Below are 20,951 nucleotides of genomic sequence, written 5' to 3' on the forward strand. Positions count from 1 at the left end.
GTATTTTATGTAAGTGAGGATAGAGTTAGGAGACAGATCTGAGAGGAAACTAATCCAAATGATGACAATAATGCAAGGGAGCGGAGTTGGAGGTGAGGAGGGACAGGGCATGAGAGAATGAGACGGAGGAGAGCTTTTAAGCCCAGAAGGAGGTGCCATGTCAGTGTAAATTGGAGGGGAGGGAGGTGGATAGAGATTAAGGGCTGAAAGTATAAGAACATGTGGGAGGAGGAGAATGAGGCGAAGAAAAGAAGTGATATGGCGGATCAAACTGGGTGTGTGTATACAGCATATGTGTGTGTGGAGGTGGGGGTGTGGGGGTGGGCATTGAAAAAAGAAGGGGAGAGATGCAGCGCAAATGAGAGGGTGAGTGGCATAAACAGAGAGGGAGAGAGAGGGAGGTCGGTAAAAGCGGGGGGGGGGGGGGGGGGTATATGGAGCCTCTGTGGGGAGATGAATACAGCTGTGCAGAGAGAAAGAGGGAGATGCACAAACAGTAAAACAGGCAACGCTAGCCCACACAGCAGGAGCAAATGATAGGAGCAACAGTGGTTTATTGGTAGATGGAAGAAACACAGAGATATAACAGAAAATAACCAAAGAAAAGGAAAAATCTCAGCTACTTACAACATTTGGGAGAGTGGGGGAGGAAACAAAGAGAAGAGGAGTGACCTGAGGAGGAAAACCAGGAGACTGAAACAGGTAGGAGAAAGAGATGATGTGACCATACAGGAAAATGGAAAAAAAAAGTGTGTGCATGTGAGAAAATAAGGTAGAGAGATTTTTTTAAAGAGTATAAAGCAATGTAAACATAAATATTTATTTGGATGTGCATGAAGCAAAGGTAAAGAAAGGAAAGCAATTCTGTACTGTACATTTTTGGACTAAAAGAGGACTGATGAAAATGAAAAGAGCATGCAAACCAACTCAAACAATCAGCTGAGACTTCAGCTATAAAGCAGTGAACAAAGAAAATGAATGAAAACAGAAAAATATGCCCACATAAATTAATCATCAACTGGCATGTGTGGAAAAACAACCTAATAACATTCTGGGTCTCTGTAATTTCTATTGTGTCCGTTAGAAATGGGAAATCCATAGTGTTCATGTGCACCATCATTCATAATGGCAGAGCTGTGTAAATAATACATTGAATATTTCATGCAAATGCTTTGCTGAGGTTCTGGGAACATGTCAATATATGTGGGAACACAACACATGAATGTGTATATTGATTATCTGGATGAAAGTGAGATGTAAAGAGAGCTGAAGTCAATTACTGACAGTGAAATTTATCTTCAGGGGGAGAAGGGTGAGTAACAACTAGACTATTGGGAATCTTTGGTGAGTTAAGGGACAGGATTAGTGATCAGGAGGGCGCCTTGTGAATAAACCATGAGGAAACATAAATCAGCATGTGACAGTTTATGCGACACATTCGCATGCAAGAAACACAAAAAAAACAAGCACCATGCCTTATCTAGACCCCGTCTTTATCTCTTTGTGTATTCTTAAGCAGCTGTTCATGTATTCATGAGACACAGAGGCAGAAATCAATACAAGTTTCCGCCACATTTTTACAAGTATGAGGGCAGGCCGGGAAGAGGCACAGTTTTATTACATCAAAGGGTGAGAATGTGCTGCACATTTCCCCCGAGGTCTGGGATCACATTCGGTTAGCTGCTGCCACCCTATGGTGAAACACTAATAATGTAAATGTACAGGAGAAATGATGAGTGTGTGTGTATTTGTTCAGGTTTACGCATCTCCCCGAGCACAGCTGCTGACGTCTGATCCACAATGTCCATCCAGCTGCACACGCTGCTGACCCTCTGCCTGACCGTCACACAGGGGTGAGAGGTGCAAAACTCATGCACAGGGTTAAGCATACATGCTGACATTGATCTTCATTGATTGAAAATGCAACACTTTTAGCTTGCTGCATGCTCTGCTCCAAGTTTTATGACCCATCCCCTGCCTCATTTCTTTCCCATCTCTCTTTATTGTTGTCAGTGGATGTATGTTTTCTGGCAACCACTGGGGAGAGTGGAACCGCTCTCAGCTGCAGCCAACCATTCAGAAGCTGATGAAAGGATACAACCGCTACCTCAGACCCAATTTCAATGGTAGGAATGAGCTGAGTAATGATTGTTTCATTTAGCAGGTGGAGTTTGAGTTTTGATCCATGCAAAAATGTCATTTGTGTGTTTGTGTAATTGACTTTTTTTCCAAATCTTTTGTGTCTGTCTTTGATAGAGGGTCCAGTGGAAATTGGAATGAGTCTTGACATCGCCAGCATTGATGCCATCTCTGAAATCAACATGGTACAACAATCTTCCTATTATTTTTTGTGTCAGTGGGTGAATCATTGCTGCCACTAAGGGGTGAGGAGGCGCACAGCTACCCCAACAGCTGGAGCTAATCACTCCACTGAGCTGGCTAGCACAGGCAGGTGAACAGGCAAACTCACACTGCAGAACCAAAGGAAAAAACTCCAAACAGCCAAAGGGATTATGCAAACAGACACCAGGGTCCAAATGCATAAAACTCAAAACTAAATATGTGAATATGTACACACAGAGGTAGAAATAGGCAAATAAATTATTTTCATCAGATTTATAAAGCCGCGTGTACGCCTGATTCCGTTTTATAGATATCAGTCATTGTGGCGCTGGGCGCGAGGGCACGAGACTCATTCGCACACCAACAGTTTACCATAAATGGACGTACAAACGCCCTTAAACATGTTATATTGACACACTACACGCACCTCTACCATTATTACACCAGTCAGTGAGAAATACGGTAAAGAAAGTGGACTTTCAGCGAGGTTCTCCAATGGTGCCAGAGCAGCCATCATTATGTGAAGCTGTGAATATTTGTAGTATCCATAATTCATCAAGTCAGAAGGACAGTCAATGATGCATTCATAGTGCTCAGGTGGAAACTATCTTTACAAAATGCTCCACATGACAAAATTAAATGATCACTTACAGGGAGATCAGTGTAAATAATGCTGAAATGTATCATTTGTAAGTAATTTAGGATTAACTGTTCTGCTGGGGAGAGGGACATCTGAAATGCTCTTCTCCACCTGCTGCCTCCGCGTCCCGGCCTGGGATAAGCGGACAACAATGGATGGATGTTTAAATGCCTTTGATATTTTACAGAATGCTGTGTCAGCTGGAAAAAAAAAATCAGCAAAGTTGGCAAACAACCTTCAATGCTGTTTTCCATCTCTCAACTTATATTTAATTACTTTCTTATCAATTAAACCACAGCTATCCCAGCTAAAAGTGTGTGTAGTCCCGCTCTGGAGAATGCACATACTCTCACCGCAGAGTCTCTTTTATGAATAACAGTTTATGTGCTGAAAAAGCATATACATTTTTTTTATGCATACACATCATTTATGCATCTGGCCCCAGGAACACAGAGGCAGAGCTGTGGTCAGGGATAGAATGAGGAGGTTAACGTTCGCATGGAAATGGTCAACAACAATCTGCCAAAAAGTGTCTGTCAGGCTGGGATATATATATATATATATATATATATGAACAGAGTTGCCTTGATGAGGTGGGAGAACTAGGTGAGGGAGCGGGAAACTGGGTGAATGGAAAATTATGGAATGGGAGCTTGGTGACTTGGTAGGCAGATGAGGGAATGAGGAAAAAATACCACCAACAAATTATCTTTCTTGTGGGTAATCGACTCCATGCAGGGCTCTGCCTCTGTGTCTTATTTTTAAACTTAAGAAGGCATATTCACAGTCATGTTTTGTTCATAAAAATCAATGTACTCCTTCAAATGAAAGCTGCATATTTACTTTATGGGATAAAGGACAATCAGTTGATTTGAAGAACACTGAACCACCTAAAACGTGTGTAGGCTTTACAGATTCACATTGAGTCAGTGTCATGCTGTGCACATCAGATAATTAGTCATATTAACTGTAAAATAAGAAACCAACTATAGCAGAATATGATTCTTTTACCCTCATTTAGACATAATATTCAACTTGCCTATACTTCAACAGCATAAAAGAACTCCTGAAATTCAGTTATGGCTTTTGGTTTTGGTGTGTCTCCTTTAGATAATCAGTAACTGACAGTGCTTTTGGTGTAAGATCGTGACACCAAAAGCTACCATTTGTGTCTGCATGAAATGCAGCTGGATGGCATCAGGTGGGAATGCAGCCGGACAGAACTGATCAAAGTGTTGTATCAGCTGGCAGTCGGCTGGACGGCACTTGCTGTGTCCACATGGTACACACATGGACAGCATCACTTGAGAACACAGCCAGATTGAACCTGTTGCATCCACATGAAACATGGCAAGACAATGTCAAGTTGAAACTCTGCTGATAATGAAATAATATATGGAATGCAAGGGTACCTAAAGAGCAGGCGGGTCCAATAAACCAGACTTTCATGTGCAAGTCCAGTGTTCGCTTCCCCTCTGAATGTGATGCTTTTTTCCAAAACTAACCAACCGTGCCAGCATGTGTGTTGCTGTTCCGGCATTGGTTGCATGTGCTGCTGTTGCATAAACACATTTCTTCATAAAACATTACTGAAGAAATGAATGAATAAAAGTCTTCTTTGTATCAACTTCTTAGGACTACACTGCAACCATCTTCCTCCGTCAGCGCTGGCGTGACTCCAGGCTGGTGTTTCCAGGAAATGAGAGCATCAGTGTGGATGGACGCCTTGTGTCACTGCTGTGGATCCCTGACACCTTCATCCCAGACTCCAAGCGCTCCTTCCTGCATGACGTCACAGTGGAAAACCGCCTCATACGCATCTTCAGCAATGGAACTGTTCTCTATGCCCTACGGTACAGGTTTATGTTTTATTGATTTAACATTCACTGACATTTGATACTCCTGTAATCGCTGCAGATTGTGCTGAGCTCGTGTGGAGAAACTGACCTGGAAGAGGCGAAAATGAAAGGGTGGCACTCAGAAACATGTAGTAAGATGAAAAGAGAAAGGCAAGGAAAGGTTGTTGTTGTTGTTGTTGTTGTTGTTTTAATTCGTGCTCTTTTCATGATTGTCGTGGTAATCAACCGTGAATAAGCCTTGGGTTCTCCTAAAAACAGACGGAGAGAGAAAAGAGCACTTATGTATCATCGCTCAGTCATACAACTTCAGGGAATGCCACTGTTTTTTTGTGCCCTTCAAACAGTTCAGACTGTGTTAGAGGAAAATTTGTTGCCTGTGGCCACAGTCAAAATTTGTCCTGACGTCATGTCACACTGCAATAAAACTTTATTTTGACTGGAAAGCTTTGTAAAGGACAGAAAGGGCAGTGTTGTGCAAGCTGTGCATTTTGGTTTTCTGAGGATAATTAAATGTATAAAGAGTTATGTTGTAGAGTAGATCCATGTTGTCCATGTTTGTTCGTCAAACGTGTGACATTTTTCTCAGTTATTTTATGTGGCGAAGTCTGGTTATGTGTAAAATGGGATGAGTGAGGCTTTACATCTTGGGCTATTTAAATGTTGGCAGCCAAGCACCAAACTTGTTCTTGTATTTTTGCAACAAATGTGTTTTTTATTCAAACACTTGTTGTGATTGGACTAAGGCAAGATGGGCAGTGATTCCATATCAGCCAAAATAGTCCAGAATTAGCTACCATATTTAGACACACATGCGTGTTCATTGCAGACAATATGGCACTAAGAAAACGGGCAGCAAGAACAGGGAAAGTGTTACAGTTTGTAGTAATATTTAGAATTCAAAATTAGACTCAAAAGACAGAAAAAATGTTCAGTGAGTTTGTTTGTAGAGCTAGTTGCTGGCAGAAGGAAGAGCGGTCAAGGTGGAGTCGATGTAGACAGGCAGGCTGAGGCACAATGGCAGACTGAGCAGGTGAGCAGTGTTTGCTTTTTAATCAGTCCTCTCGGTTGTAGGTGAGTGCAGACACTGACAAAATCTGAACATCCTGTCAGAAATAACCTGGTAACACTTAGCAAAATACTCAAGCTATATATGGTTTAGGACGGGCGGGACTAAACACAACTGGAAAAAGAGGAACAATGTGGCAAAGAGTGGAAGTGAAGCTTGGGTTCTTATACTGGGGCTGATGAAGAGGCAGTGAGTCGCAGCTGTGAAGTTCTGCCAGGTGCTTAAATTGCAGTGGCCACGCCCTCCAGAGACAGAGACACACAGAGAGGGGAGGGGAGGGGGAAAACACCAAGTTCACAGCCAGAGCTGTGACAAAGTTGGACAATCTTTGCCACTAGCCACAGGTTACATTAACAATTTAAGGAATTATTAAAAATAAAAAAGCAAGAAATTAGCAAAAAAAAATGCGTGAAAAGAAATGAGTAAAAAGTAAGGGCACAAAAAAACAAAAATGAAACAAACAAGGCAAACAAGGATTGCAAAAAGTATTTTGGAACATACATTAAAATGTAATATTGATCATTATAAATATAGTTTTTACCCTAACATTTTTCTTTTTTCCCTAGACATTTTTCCCTAGATTTTTCTAATTTTCTAAAACCACTTAACTTATTTCTTGCAGTTTATGGAACATTTCTTACCAAGTTGCTTGTTACCTTTTTTCCCCATTTGCTCAGGCGCCAAGGTTTAAATATTGTGAGAGGTGTCTGAGCGCAGCACAAGAAAAGTGATGTCCAGGTTTCAAAGGGTTAATACATCACAGAAGAATTCAAATTCTAACACTCAGAAAGTCTTATACATAATTAATGCATCAGATGTAGAAATGTCTGACACTTCGGATATGAGTCTTTGTTCTCTCCATTGTTGCTCAGGGGAAAGTTCTTTGTGTTCTCTACTTATTAACTTTCATGTCCCACATCAGAGGAGTAACAGCGTTCAGGGGAAAGTTTTTTTTAATGATCTTGCTATGAACACACAACAGCATCACAGCAACGATTGCCTGCAACATGGACCTGACCAAGTACCCCATGGACAGACAGGTGTGCACCCTGCAGCTGGAGAGCTGTGAGTACCTGTGAACCCTCCACCAACATCACCATCATCACCATGATCATCATCATCACCATCACCACTATTTTCATCATCATCGTCATAATCATCAGTGTAGTGAGTATCAAAATGAAGAGGGGCTCTTGGCTTTGGAAGGTCAGATTTGTCAAACCTTATTTATCATATATTTGTGTGTGTGTGTGTGTGTGTGTGTGTGTGTTCAGGGGGTTACAACCTGCAGGACGTGGTGTTCTACTGGACCAGAGGGAATGATTCAGTGAAGGGTCTTGACATACTGCGGCTGGCTCAGTACAGCGTAGAGAGCTACTACACATCTGTGTCCCGGGCTGTGTATGAGACAGGTAGAACACTTCACCTCCCAAAATTCCTCCCACATGTGGAGTTATATATGAGAGCACAAATGTAATAAAACTGTGTCTTTTGCGTCTCTTCACACAGGACAATACCCCAAGCTGGTGTTGCATTTTGCACTACGTAGAAACGTGCTGTTCTTCATTTTGGAGACGTATGTCCCCTCCATTCTGCTGGTGGTCCTCTCTTGGGTCTCCTTCTGGATCAGTCAGTCCTCTGTCCCAGCCAGGACCTGCATTGGTGAGTACCAGATCTCTTACTGCATTTTAATATAGGTCAAAGTATTATGATATTGTTGTATTTGAGGGCATCCATTTGAATTACTAGAAATTCCACATTATTGATTCACTGTGTGACCTTATAACGTCCCATTTCACTGACTTTATGGTCAGACAGATTAAATGTATTTGAACGCCACATATTTCAACTAGGGCTGTCAAACAATTAATTTTTTAAATTGCAGTTAATCACATCTTTTAATCACATTTTCAATTTGATTATTTTTGAAACAGATTTGAAGTCCATTTTGACGAGGTAAAGCAATTCTTACCAGATTGTCTTGATTAGGAATCAACTGACGGCAAAAAAATAACTGCATGGGACGAGCGTAAAGTAGGCAGGGGGAGACTCATAGAACCCATTTTCATTCAGATATCTTGAGGTCAGAGGCTTCCATTGTTATTTAGTCCCCTTCCTCAGAAGCTAGCATAATATGGTTGGTATTACTGGGTTGCTTAGGTCTTCTAGTTTCTCATGATACCAGTATTATCGCTGTGATAATGTCAGCCAGCAATTAACGTGATTAAAAAGAGTAAACATACATATTCATTATGTATTAACCTTACTTGCATTGCTTTTAATGGGTTTATGCTGACAGCCCTAGTTTAAATGCAATCCTGTTTTTGCAGCACAAAACTGATTCTTTGTTGTTTGTCCAAATTATTCAACTTATGGACAATATGAAGATCCTGACTTTAGTCACCCCATATCTCCTGCGGCCGACTGAAGTAGTCAGCTTTAATTTATGCGGCTGAATGCACCAAATGCAGAGATGCATTATGATGCTCATACACTAATGAGAATAAACATCAATACATCATCGTCACATTAGCTGCAGGTCAACAAGCGATTTGACCTTTATATGTTTACTGAAACCTGCCCAATTAAATCAAAGAGCAACAGCAAAAGCAAGAAAAAACTGAGCAGAGGGAATAGAGGGACGCTGAGATGATGACTGGTTGGACAAACACACATTTCAACACTTGAACTGATTACCAATACGTGGATTAGAGGTTCCACCTCTGGTTTGAAAACAGCAACACCGGTGTGTTTTTCAGGAGTGACAACGGTCCTGACAATGACCACACTGATGATGGGCGCCCGCACCTCCCTGCCCAACGCCAACTGCTTCATCAAGGCCATAGATGTTTACCTGGGAATCTGCTTCACCTTCATCTTTGGTGCACTGCTGGAGTACGCCTGCGCCCACTTCTACACCATGCAGCACCACACCATCGAGGATTTACAAAGGGTGAGGGACATTTCTATCAGGTTGTCCAACTGTCTGTCCTATTCTTGTGAAGGCAATATCTCAAGAATGCCTGGAAGGAATATGTTCAAATTTGGCACAAACGTTCACTTGGAATCAACAACGAACTAATTCGATTTTTGTGTTCAAAGGTCAAGGTCACTGTGACCTGGTCCATCTCATTCTCATGAACACAGTATCTCAAGAATGCCTTGAGGGAATTTCTTTGAATTTGGCACAAACTCCTACTCTGAATCAGCGATGAACTGATTAGATTTTTGTGGTTGTAGGTCAAAGGTCAAGGTAATTATGACCTGGTCTGTCTTCTTCTCATGTGATATCTCAAGAGGACTTAAGGGAATTTCTTTAAATTTGGCCTAAAAGTCTACTTGGAATCAGTGATGAACTTTTTAGATTTTGGTGGTCAATGGTCGAGGTCACTGTGACCTCAAAAAAATCTGTTTTGGCTATAACTCAATCATTAATACACTAATTATGACAAATGTCTCACAAATGTAGAATAGTGTGATGAAGTGCTAACATCATTTATTCAGGTAAAAAAAGGTAGGTAATGAATTAAAAATGAATGTAAGACGATAATTGTTTTTATCTCTCTTTAGGAGCTTCTGAAGGAGTTAAATGAATCCAATGGAAATGGCTCAATCCCCATCATCAGCTCCACCCAACAGAACCAGTCTGTGGAGATCGGCTCCACTGCAGAGGAGCCCACGGAGCAGTCAGCGGACAGTGACACTAAGAACAATGCCGGATCAAAAGAGAAGGTGGTGTCAGGACAAGGCTGCGGCCTGTCGTCAGTGAAGGATGCATCACGCAGGGCAGCATCCATCTTCATTGTGGAAAATCCACACAACATCGATCGCCACGCTCGCACTGTTTTCCCCATGGCCTTCCTCTTTGTCAATATCCTCTATTGGCTTTATTATCTCTTTCTCTGAACACCGCTGGTTCCAAGCTGCTCCATAGTTCATTTCACCATCCTGAAGCTGCTCTACCTCCTCATTTGAGACCCAATACCAGTTGCCACTGCCTGGATCTAAACAAGCTTTTTTGTATCACACATATGAATCATTTTTTGTCTCACAGACAGGGCTACAAAGTGATTTCAGAACCAGGAATTCTTCTTTGTATCAAAAGCGCATACTGATCATGTATGAATGGATCGCTACCATATATTAACATATAGAGGTGAAGCTAAAAAGCCTAATTATTGACAAATTCATAGAACAAATGAGGACGAGTTAACTAGTTATAAACAATAGACTGCCTGAACTGCATCACACTATACTGTGTTGCATTGAATTGCCTTCATGAAGTGACCGATGTAGATGTTTTTTTTCTTCTTGTTTTGGCTTTCATACATTGTTTGTATGGGACCATATACTGTATACTTACTTTAAAGCATATCATGTGAAATTAAAACAATAAAATCTGTGACTGAGAATGCATTTTAATATGAAAGGAATTCTTTACTGTAACGTTAAAGATCACATTTTTGAGAATAAGACACATTTTTTTATTCCCTTATCCAGGTAGCAGAACAGTAAAGTGCAAAAGTCAAGGATGGACAGGATGTTCAGTTCAGCAGAAAAGTTGTTAAAATACATATAATGGAGATTTTACACCCCTCAGAAAAAAAGACTGGTTTGTAATAAGTGAATAGCACCCCTCTGTTAGTCACTTAATTATCTCCTGCAGGAGTATTTAACTGTTGTTTTCTGCCAAAGAGGAACATTAAGCAGATGCTTTTGCTGTATGGCACAGCTTCAACCTGAGAGGAGAAGCTCATAAGTGCAGTCAAAAAATAATAACACACTTACCCCTTAATGGCACGTTACTGAATACCTCTAAAAGTTGGGTCTCATTATGTTGATGATGATGAGAAAAAAACTTTTAACAGTTAAAAAGTATAAAACACAGAAAACAGTAGTCTTTGCTAACTCTGTAAAGGCAGATAAAAAAAAACATTATATTATATAAAAGGCACATTGTGGCTCAAACTGCCTCCATCCAGTTTCCAAACACATCACATTTCTCACATGACACCTCAATAATTAAACATTTCACTGTACGCAACAGCAAAACAGAACGCACCCCCCTTCTGCCTTTCCATTGCACTTTTCAATCCACTTCTCTTTTGTCTTTCTTTTAGAAACTCTCTGCTCTTTTCTGTTAGCCACGTTTCAATCTGTGTCAACAAAGACTATGGAAATACCTGCATACAGACAGTGAGCAGTTTCTGGATTCCTCCCCTTTGGAGAAGTCCTTTTAGGAAGAGTAAATATTCAGAGAGATGTACCTCCACCTAGTGGCTGATTTCTTTCATTACGGTTTATTTCCTCAGAGAAGTTTGTGCTTTGGGCTGTAGATTGATCCTTAGCAGGGTGAATGTCACAAAAGTCAGATCCTGATCGGTTAATGCTTTCTCCAGTCCTCTCCATGATGCTGCTCTTAGGTTGCTTTCTTTGACTCCCATTCCTGTACAGGTCAAAAATATAAAGAAGATTTAGCAAAAACATGAAAATTAGGTCATTATTCGAAATGATTTAAAGTGATTGCAGGGGAAACGCAAGTTATGAGTAATGGGCTACAAAAAAATAAACAGCACTATCTTAAAAAAAATGCAGCTATGCTACTGTACTATAACAAAGAAATATGCATACATAAACAAACAAAAAACTCTTCATACTCGTAATAAAATACAAAAATATTTTTCAGAATTGTAGCGATGAGTTAGGCGAACCAGCATTGTAAAAAGTAATAGTAAGTAATTCATTATTTTTTTTAGACATAAAAAATATAAACAGAATCCAAATTAAGTGGCTACATAACTCAGCTAATGGCTAAATGTCTGCATAGCACTGGAAGGTAATGTTATTGTCACTGACAAAACCAACTGTCAAAAAAATCATTGCAGAAAGATTCAGATAAGTCAATAATCAAAACATGGAACACATCTATTTTTTTGCAGCCTCATCTGAGACACATTTTTTTAAATCTAATTCACTCATTCTCAAAATCCAAAACACAATGCTGCTAAGTTCTTAACAAAATGATTCTGAATATTGTCTTTGTGGTCCATAGCAGTGTGCCGCACTGGCTTCTTTTTACATCTGTGCATCCAGGTGTTGCATAAAAAGCAGTACTGTGATAATAACAACAATGCCACTCTGTGTAGTGGTTATCTGCAAGACAACATGTATACTGCACTCACTGGCTGAAGAAAAGGTGGTATCATAGAGCTAGAAAATTTTGGGAAAGCAGAAGTAGGTGAGCAAAGTGATATCAAACATCCAATGTGCAGCGAGAGGATCCCCTTTGATCATAATCACTCAAAAATACACTTACACATACCAGCACTAAATTGTAAATGTCCTTCAGAGATGGTGTGAACACTTGCAGACTGTCTGTGTATTTATGTGTGAACTGTGAAAACCCATTAGATGATGACACATGCCGCTGTGATCCCATCAGCCCCCTGTGAAGCCTGAGAGAGAAACGTGTCCATGATGACAGGCTGAGAAATTCTTCAGGAAGCAGCTCTGAGAGTAACTGAACAGTTACCTTTGCCTTCTGCATGACAGTTCCTGAAGAAGCATAAACAGATGGAGGTCTCCGACGCATCTCTGAGGCACAGTTAACTGGTAAAGCGTCACTGTAGATATTCTGTGTCTTTTTGCTGGAGGCCTACACATAAAGAATAAAAAACAAAGGGTAAATAAACAATGTGTACGCAGGCAGGTAAACATGTCAACATGTATTTGTGTTTCTTTCCACATTAAGCAACAAATACCTTAACAGGGGGTTTAGCATCTACAGGTGCTCCCAGCGCTCCACCGGCCAGGCTCTTCTTGAGGTTTTCTTGGACCTGAGTCAGCCGGAGCTCCAGGTCCACCCTCTCCGCCTCTTTAGTTCGACAGGCGTCCTCCAGCTGAGATACACGCTTGTTCAGGGAGGACTGTCTCCTCTCTGCTCAACAAAAAAACAGAGACATTACAACACAGTGACACAAACAAGGATTAGAAAAGTAGATTCTGTATTTTCATGTTCTTTTAGGTTGTTCAAAGACTCACAAAACAAAGTGCATTTATCACAATACTGTACTTACTGTAGGTAGATTTTTGGAGTACTTTAACTTGACTACTTGAGAGGTAACTACTCTACTTCTCAAATTAAAACTGTGCATTGAGAACCTATCATGAGTTTATAATTAATGATAAATTAAACTACGGCTTCACAATGAGGAAAACACGCAATAACATTCTTAAGTATCTCACTAACGATGTTACGTTGGATTAATAAACCAATAGTTCTGTTGTTTTCCATATACTGTAAAAGTTCAACAAATTACTACTTGAATAAAAAATAATAGTAATAATGGAAATTATTTCTAACATTCTTTAATCGATCCCTGAACTAGAACAACAGTCAGATTTTTAAAAAAAATATATATAGTTGCATTTTTAAGTGCAATTTTCTACTGATACTTTCTAAAAAACCTATGCAATATAGCAGTCTTTTTATGATGTGTTTATTGCAAAAGTTGACATCAAAATGACAATTAAAAAAAAAAAAAAAAAAAAAAAATATATATATATATATATTGTGCAGGCCTTGATTAAATAACACAAATGTAATTAAAACAATAATAAAGTTCATATAAATAAAACAGTGGTTGGAAGCATAGTGATACTAGAGTACTTTACTTGTGATTCACTTTACTGCTTTTGTACTTTTACTTGAAATGGAGCACAACAATCTGGTACACTTCTAAGTACTTCTTGCCCCACAGTCAGCAGCATACTGTGTGAAAATACAGGAAATTAATTTGATTTAGAAAGAATTTTAATTTCCATGTTTTTGGTTTAATAATAAAAGCAACTGGATTGTGTTTTTATCCCTGCAGGACAATTATCCACTCACACAGCCCTCTAATAACGGAGGTCAGACACAGAGCAGGGATACAGAATGCTTACTGTACTGTGCAGACAAATATGCAAAATATGACAAATTATTGCAAGCTAATAGTTTTGTTTTGGTAGACTTCGTGGCCTTATTTGTCTCTCCCCGTGCAATAATCAAAGTACACAGAGTCAGTGTTCCCACACATTTTGATGGACAAAATTTCAAAACTTTTCCACAACATTTTAAGGACCCATAATAAGACAACCATGTGCTTCACTGTGTCTGCAGCACTTGCTGGTTACGGTACTTTTCCACGAACACACGCAGGAGAGTCTCGCTTCCTTTACCAAAGGCTGCCACACAGCATCACATATATAAGTAACCTGTCTTAACAGGGAAGGCTTGAGAACTGTGCGAGTTTTTATTTGTATCTCTTTGCTGCTCAAAGTTAGCTGTCAACAGCTAATTTACAGAAAATAAATTTGCAGTTACATTATGTGGAAGCTTATCCACAGAGGATTACTGTAACAATTAATTTTATTACGCACCAAAACAATTCAGGACTTTCCCACAACTTTCACTGACTTTTTCTTATTCCATGACTTTTCCAGGCCTGGAAAATGACACTGAGAAATTCCATGACATTTCAAGGCTTTTCCATGGATTTTGGAACCCTCTAGAGTAGACGTATGTTCATGATATGCTGTTGATTTTGATATTACAATGACAGTCTCAGTTTCTGGATACTGAAGAGCTGTAGCTGAGTTATATCGGAGCTGATCTCGTCAATGACCGAGAAGAATTTGTATAACATCTGCTGTCTGCTTTGTTTTGTATCTCCTTACCAGAGGCCGCCTTCAGTTCCTCCTTCAGCTCTCTCTTCTCCTTTCTAAGGGTCACGAGTGCATTTCGTATCCCATCCCTCTCGCTTTCCAGCTCCTCTTTCTCTTTCAGGTAACGCTTGGCATCCTCTTCAGCTCGTGTTTTCCCATACCTTCCGTACTGGTTGGCGTCTGGGTGGAGATGTAAGAGGAGAGCAAAGGTGAGGGGTCAAATGTGCAGAGGTTATGGGAAGGAGACAAAACACATCACAGTGATCTTTCTCCCTATCCTTACTAATATCATGCTCCCCATGTAAGGAGAAAAACACCACATCTACATGTCAACTGAAAGCACAGAACTCAAAACCGACCTTTTTCATATTTAAATCACAGGATTTTTGGAGAAAACAATGGTTTGATGCATGAATAAAAGACAAACGTGCACACACTCCTGCAGAGGGAGAGGTCAGAAGGCAAGACAGCGGATCTAATGTGAGTGTCCTATAAATCTCAGATTACATCCTGAAGCTCTCAGCCATGGAGAGCGCTGGCTCTTTGATGTGTCAGTGTCGCAGTGAAGGCTTGTGAAACAGCACAGAGAAGAGCACTGAGACAGTCGACCACGCCAATATCGCTTTTCAAAACTCAGGACGCTCATCTCATTTATTTGTATGAGAGATTTAGAGGCCAAATGACACAAAGGAGCAAATGGGAGAGGCGAGTGAAAAAGAGATTATGGATGGAAAGTGAGAAGACAAATGAGAGGAGGAAAAAAAACGGGGAATATTCAGCCAGATAGTGCCCAGATTTTATGGCCGTCTGTGAATTGATACACCACTAAAAGAATGGTATGAAGAGTGCAAGCTACAGCAAAAGTAGAGCTCTGCAATCCAACTCCTGTGTGACGCACAGCTATATAAAGAGGTGCCATCTATGATTCTTGTTTCCCTTGAAGGGCAGCAGGCTGCTACCCTTATTTTTATTTATTCATTACTTTTTGAGAGAGACAGATGGAAAGCGTGAGTGGTATAAAGCTGAAAAGATATGGGAGGGGAGCTTCTCAAAATATTTGACCCCACTGCACAGACACATGACAGCTGTTTGGATGAATGTTAGTTATATTGTGATTAGCTTCGATAAAAACTTGCATTGTGCAGCTCTGTTAATCGATCCATCGTAATGCCTTTGGTACAGTGCGGATAATTTAAGTGCCTTACAAATGCTGGGTGACTCGGAAATAATTTACACAACAAATCTGTGAGTTGCGGGCTGATGGTTTGTCTTCATTAAAAAAAGTGGTTAAACAAGGATCATTTTCAGTCCTCTTCTCCTCATAAATATATCCATGACCTAGGCCAGACTCTTCATAGCTGTCAAATAATTGAGTGTGTTACACTTGGCTGTTAAATCCTCCAGATTTCTTTTCATTTTCAATCTTTCAGCCTCAATTCCCTCAAGTGACATCACTTGAGACAATTTATCATACTTTGTACAGCTCTCTCTGGAGGCTGGCTTTATACAACATTCATTCCCTTAAGCAGCAGCACTCTCGAAGAAATGTAAACAGACTGTGGTGTGTAAATCTGTGACGTTCTCCATTAAACACAGTGATGTATATGCACACATCAGCTGATATCACAGTGCCAATCATTTCATTACTGGCACCGGCACCCCTTACAAAACTGTCAACTGGACATCCTCATCCTACAGAAATTAGAGACACTGTCTTCTTTTTATGCATAGAGCATTGATTCAAAGCTGCCTCCTTATCTCAATAACCTTCTCAAGTGTCAAGATTCTTTTTACCCCACACGTCCACAGTGTACAATTGGCTAGTAGCTTTAGACCATCCCAGGGTAATCATCTTTTAGTTTATCTGCTCCTTACAAAGGGAGTAACCTTCAAATTACTCTTAGGCTCTGCTGACAAATGTTTCTTACAGTTTGTCTCTATCACGTAACACCATTTGAATGTGAATGTTTTACACAGGGCTGTAATGTGATTTCTTTCATGCGGTGCAAAAGCATCACATTGGTTTGACGTTTTACTGCCAATGAGCAACCATCCCTCCAGTCTCTGCCTTTTCAGTCTGTGGCACAACAGCCTTAAGTGCAGCTGCATCAGAGCCAAATGCGCATTTTTAAATGAATTCACTATATCAGCTAAAAAAAAAGAAAAATGTGGTGACAGTGATGACCTAATCACTGTGGTATAATCACATGACTGCTGTATTGCTGTGATGCGGTTATTATGACTGCCCGAGTGTTACTTGATAGCTTTGCCTGTGCCATCACTTAGCTGTCTGTTAAACAGGGCATTCCTGCAAAAGAGAGCTTGCTCCCTTTGGTTTTTCACTGCATAATGACTCCAGTCAATCTATCAGTGTAGTGCATGAGAGAAGGTTAAACACCACTGGAGGTGCAGCAATGTTACATCTGCAAAACAACCACGTGCACTTACTTGAGCCTGTTCGTTTGAGGGAGACTATAGGCTTGGTTCTGTCAGAGTCGCTGCTGGAGAAACTTGAGCGCCGCTTCCCCTGATTCCCAGACTGCTGCCTGCGGTTCTCCCCTGACTGGGTGGAGCGAGGATGGGAGGACATGACAGATGTGGGAGGATGCACAAAGATGGATTACAAAAGAACGGAAAAAATGCCATTTGTATAAAAGCTAAGCAATAAGCTAATGTTCAAATGAATTGGTTTGACACCACTGAGTTGTGTATGTTTGTTGCTGTAGGTGTTGAGAGGCATGTGTTTAAGTGCATGTCGGTGGGGTTAAGAAAGGGATTTACAGGCTGTAAAACTGCCATGACCTCTTGCCTTCCTGTCACCAGCCTAGTTGCTTTTTTCTTTTTTTGGTCTTTTTTCCTCTCCCGTTCCCATACACTGCTTTTTTTCTAGCCTACAAAAAGCCATCATTGATAGACATGTAACAGAGCACTGTCTGTCTGTCGGGTGACTGATATGGAGTCTGATATTCAGACAGAGACAGTCCCTGACAGCTGCACTCACACAGACACGCAGCTTCTAATCTTTTCACACCAAAGTAAAGCATTGCACATACGATTTAAGTGAATTTGCAAAATGTGATTAAGCATGTGTCCCACCTGCATGTCCTCATTGGGGACTTCATCATATGTCCTGGAGTCTGTGGAGATGGATGTGGCCCACCTGGGGTCAGAGAAAAGGGATAAATAAAAGTGTAAAGGTGTAAACATCGTTACACTGGTCAATGACCTTGCTTTGACCTTATCGAAACATCCAAACTCCCCCCTCTCCACCTCACTCACAGGAAAGAATTCCGTGCGGCGTCACGGATGTTGGCAATGGTTTCCACGTCAACATAGTCGTAATGCAGTGACTCTGGATCAGTTGCAGAGCCTGTCTCTGCCAAGAGGACACCAAGCCACCGTCCAAGTTCCTCAGAGCTGCTAGCCTAAAAAGAGACAGGACAAATCAGCTTTGAGTTTTGAAGTGACTCAAAATGTTCCAGGCTGTAAAACCAAAACAATGAGCCCAAACACAATAAAATGCTGTGTCGTGCTGAGTCAAACTGCAAACTACTGTGATAAGTCTCTGTGGGTTTGTCATTAGGAAATTACATTCATTTGACTTAATGTTAAAAATACTGATAGCGCAGCTGTAAAAAGGTGAACAAATGCTCAGTATTTTACCTCCAGAGCAGCCACCTCTGTGCTGTTCCGTAAGATTCGGAAGGCAAAGGGATGTTTGGGTCCCAGCCCCGGGAACACCTCGCAACCATGGAGAGGAAGTGAAGGCAGGGAGGTCCGGGGATCTCCTTTGTCATGATAGAACTGCAGGGAGCCTCTGCTCACACAACACCACTGTTCCCGCCACACCTGGTTCACCAGCACTGACACGTAGCCTGCATGGTGAGGAGGGAGAGAAACATGACGCGACTGCAAAATTTGAGAGATAAAGAGTGAGAGCAAAGTAGGACTGTACTGACAAAAATCTGGCGATACGAAACATGATACACGGGTTATACTGATTTGTAAGCCTTTTTTTAAATCAAATTTACGGAAAACGGAGAGCTGTGGGATTTGCATTTTTTATGGTCCCTGTAACATGCTTGTGATATGTTTTGGCTTAGATGGGGGACATAAAACTTGAAAAGATAGTATTTTGTATTTATTTTTTTTAAAAAATCACACCCCAGCCACCCCCTCCACTGATAAATAAAGTATAGTTGCTGGCATGGGCGCTAAATGATGCACTGCGGTGGATGGGACTGCAGCAAAACATATTTTAGCCACTTAAAAAAATCAATACCAGTTTAAATGTACACAATATTTCAATATTCTCTCCTCTTTACCTTCCATAACAGCTAATGGAGGCAGCAGTTGAGCAGCAACTCTGCCGTTCAGCGGAGGAAAAACAGTAAGGGCTGTCCTACAGCATGGTAAAGCTGCGAAGATATTCTTAATATAGCGTAGGCAACACTTAAACTGATACTGAATTTGATTTGTTTGATTTGTACATTACATGCCGGTTTTCTACCCCACGTACTGAGTATTGAGTATCACATAATGTAAGACTGCAATACTCAAGTGTATCAATATTTTCTTAGAGCCCCTACAGTGGAGTGGGGTCTGACCTTGTCGAGGGTCGCTGTAGGATGTCCGTGAATCTCCTGGCCGAGGGGGCTTCTTCTTGGAGAAGCTGATGATGCGTGTGATTTTGCGGCCTGCGGCAAAAGGCCCCCGTTTCACCTTGCCTGCATAAAAAATTGAAGAATTAAACAGTCATGTTTTGTCAAGATTTATTTTTGGCATGTGGAAATTTTAATTTTCTTAAGATAAAATCACAGCAATATACATATACCTACACTATGGACTGTAAAAAATTAGACTGTGTTATGATAACTGGGGGTACTAAATTTGCTGATGAAGACCTGGAGTTAGATGCAGTTTAAAAAAAATGTTAGAAAAAGGACCTTAACTTATTTTTTTGTCAAACTGCTGTATTGATTTGAGGCTGTGTGTGTCTCTCTCTCACCATTTTCTCTGCAGTTCTCTCCAGTTGACACGCCCACACTGTCTGAGTCTGATGTGTTTCTCTCTGCAGATAACCTCTGAGGAGGAAGCACACAAACACAAATTTAGACTTTGCAACAGCAGCAGAGTACAAGCCCTTCACAGGATCTGTCTGTCTGCTAGGATCACACTAGACTTAATAACTACACTTTACATAATTATTCTAACCCACTTATATGTGTCTGTCTCTAGGTTCTCTCACTCTCACACATACTGAGACAAACAGATTCATCCTCTGCCTGTTTCTCCTACCAACAAATACTGTCTCCACACTCCTTACCTTGCTTTCATTTATGACAGGGCCTTTTGCAGTTTATGCTCTGACAAGTTGGTAGGCTTTAAAGAAGATGTGTCAGTTCTAACACTCACTCACCACCACCCTTATCATTGCTGCCTTAACACCTTATTACGCCACATATCTCCTCTTTGTTCTGCAAGCCAAATACAGGTATCCCTGTGTGCTGTGTCGAGCCAAACAATTCTTTAGGAAAATTGACAGTGACAACACAATTACTGCTTACCACCAACTTTTCCTCACCTCAGCTGTAAAGTCAAATAACATCTGGGGGATGAAAACGACAGGGATGTGCTGAAGCGAACATCCCCTATGCTGCATTTACCTTGTCAAGTTCAGTTTTTCTTGGAATGATGGGAGACGCAGATTCCTCGGGCCCTGCGCTCTGACCGCTCACCTCTCTGACAACCTGTGGGGATATTTTACATGTGTCACTCTTAACTGTACACTTCCTTTTGAGGTTTGTTTTTCCACATCGTCAAACTCGCTTTCAGTGACTGTCGACATGATTGATGGCCGTGTCCACCCACTGTATTCCTGCAAGCGTACATATAATTTCAAATTGTAGCTTACCCTGAGCCATCTGTGGGCCTGCTCCTTGCTTTGCACCGCCAGCACCAGTGCATCTCCGTTAGGTAAGGTGAAGCGGAGTTCATGGTGCTTCCTCTTGCTGTCTTTGGGGGCATAGACCACAGTGCACTGGGGCAGCAGCAGGTCCACATAGGGGCATGTGTCCTTAGAACTCTTATAGCACTGCGGAAAAGAGAATATCAAATAATCAAAGTCAAAAAAGAGAGTCTGCTTTTTGCATGCAAAAGACAGAATAAGTCTTGTTTTGCATGGGCAAAATCAATGTTCTTGTTCTTGTGCTAAGTTCAGATGTGTTTCACAAGTATTTAAACCATTGCACTCAAGAAATGTCCTGCAAATGGCAAGAAATTAGTAAATTTCTAAAACTATTTTTTAATAAACCAGATTAAATGTTCCTACAAATAT

At 40.8% G+C, this 20,951-nt stretch overlaps 2 protein-coding genes across 5 annotated transcripts in view; one reads left to right on the forward strand and one right to left on the reverse strand.

Annotated features, from left to right (window-relative positions):
• Positions 1 to 621: 621 nt before the first annotated feature.
• LOC121948234 (gamma-aminobutyric acid type A receptor subunit pi) lies at positions 622 to 10,109 on the forward strand. Its single transcript, XM_042493575.1, has 10 exons — positions 622 to 702; positions 1,757 to 1,853; positions 2,014 to 2,126; positions 2,257 to 2,324; positions 4,619 to 4,836; positions 6,891 to 6,973; positions 7,183 to 7,320; positions 7,418 to 7,570; positions 8,668 to 8,861; positions 9,479 to 10,109. The coding sequence occupies exons 2-10, from the start codon at positions 1,801 to 1,803 to the stop codon at positions 9,812 to 9,814; spliced, it is 1,356 nt and encodes a 451-aa protein (XP_042349509.1). The 5' UTR covers positions 622 to 702; positions 1,757 to 1,800; the 3' UTR covers positions 9,815 to 10,109.
• A 197-nt stretch (positions 10,110 to 10,306) lies between these two features.
• The window catches only part of afap1l1a (actin filament associated protein 1-like 1a), a 30,707-nt gene continuing 20,062 nt past the window's right edge, over positions 10,307 to 20,951 (reverse strand). For all 4 annotated transcript variants that reach the window (XM_042493069.1, XM_042493070.1, XM_042493072.1 and 1 more), the window contains exons 8-19: positions 20,529 to 20,708; positions 20,281 to 20,364; positions 19,623 to 19,698; positions 19,222 to 19,341; positions 18,278 to 18,489; positions 17,894 to 18,039; positions 17,711 to 17,774; positions 17,063 to 17,177; positions 14,627 to 14,794; positions 12,670 to 12,845; positions 12,441 to 12,563; positions 10,307 to 11,354 (exon numbers count right to left, since the gene is read on the reverse strand). In XM_042493069.1, coding sequence (XP_042349003.1) covers positions 11,328 to 11,354; positions 12,441 to 12,563; positions 12,670 to 12,845; positions 14,627 to 14,794; positions 17,063 to 17,177; positions 17,711 to 17,774; positions 17,894 to 18,039; positions 18,278 to 18,489; positions 19,222 to 19,341; positions 19,623 to 19,698; positions 20,281 to 20,364; positions 20,529 to 20,708 — 1,491 coding nt within the window. In that variant the 3' untranslated portion in view covers positions 10,307 to 11,327. The remainder of the gene's footprint in view (positions 11,355 to 12,440; positions 12,564 to 12,669; positions 12,846 to 14,626; positions 14,795 to 17,062; positions 17,178 to 17,710; positions 17,775 to 17,893; positions 18,040 to 18,277; positions 18,490 to 19,221; positions 19,342 to 19,622; positions 19,699 to 20,280; positions 20,365 to 20,528; positions 20,709 to 20,951) is intronic.

This window comes from Plectropomus leopardus, chromosome 9 (genome assembly GCF_008729295.1).
Source record: "Plectropomus leopardus isolate mb chromosome 9, YSFRI_Pleo_2.0, whole genome shotgun sequence".
In the NCBI taxonomy this organism is placed as follows: domain Eukaryota; kingdom Metazoa; phylum Chordata; class Actinopteri; order Perciformes; family Serranidae; genus Plectropomus; species Plectropomus leopardus.

Excerpts from the sequence above, each read along its gene's own strand:
- LOC121948234 (XM_042493575.1), top strand. The coding sequence starts at position 1,801 with ATGTCCATCCAGCTGCACACGCTGCTGACCCTCTGCCTGACCGTCACA. Across the intron at positions 2,127-2,256 it reads CCTCAGACCCAATTTCAATG|AGGGTCCAGTGGAAATTGGA; the intron begins GTAGGAATGAGC and ends TGTCTTTGATAG. Across the intron at positions 7,321-7,417 it reads CCGGGCTGTGTATGAGACAG|GACAATACCCCAAGCTGGTG; the intron begins GTAGAACACTTC and ends CTCTTCACACAG.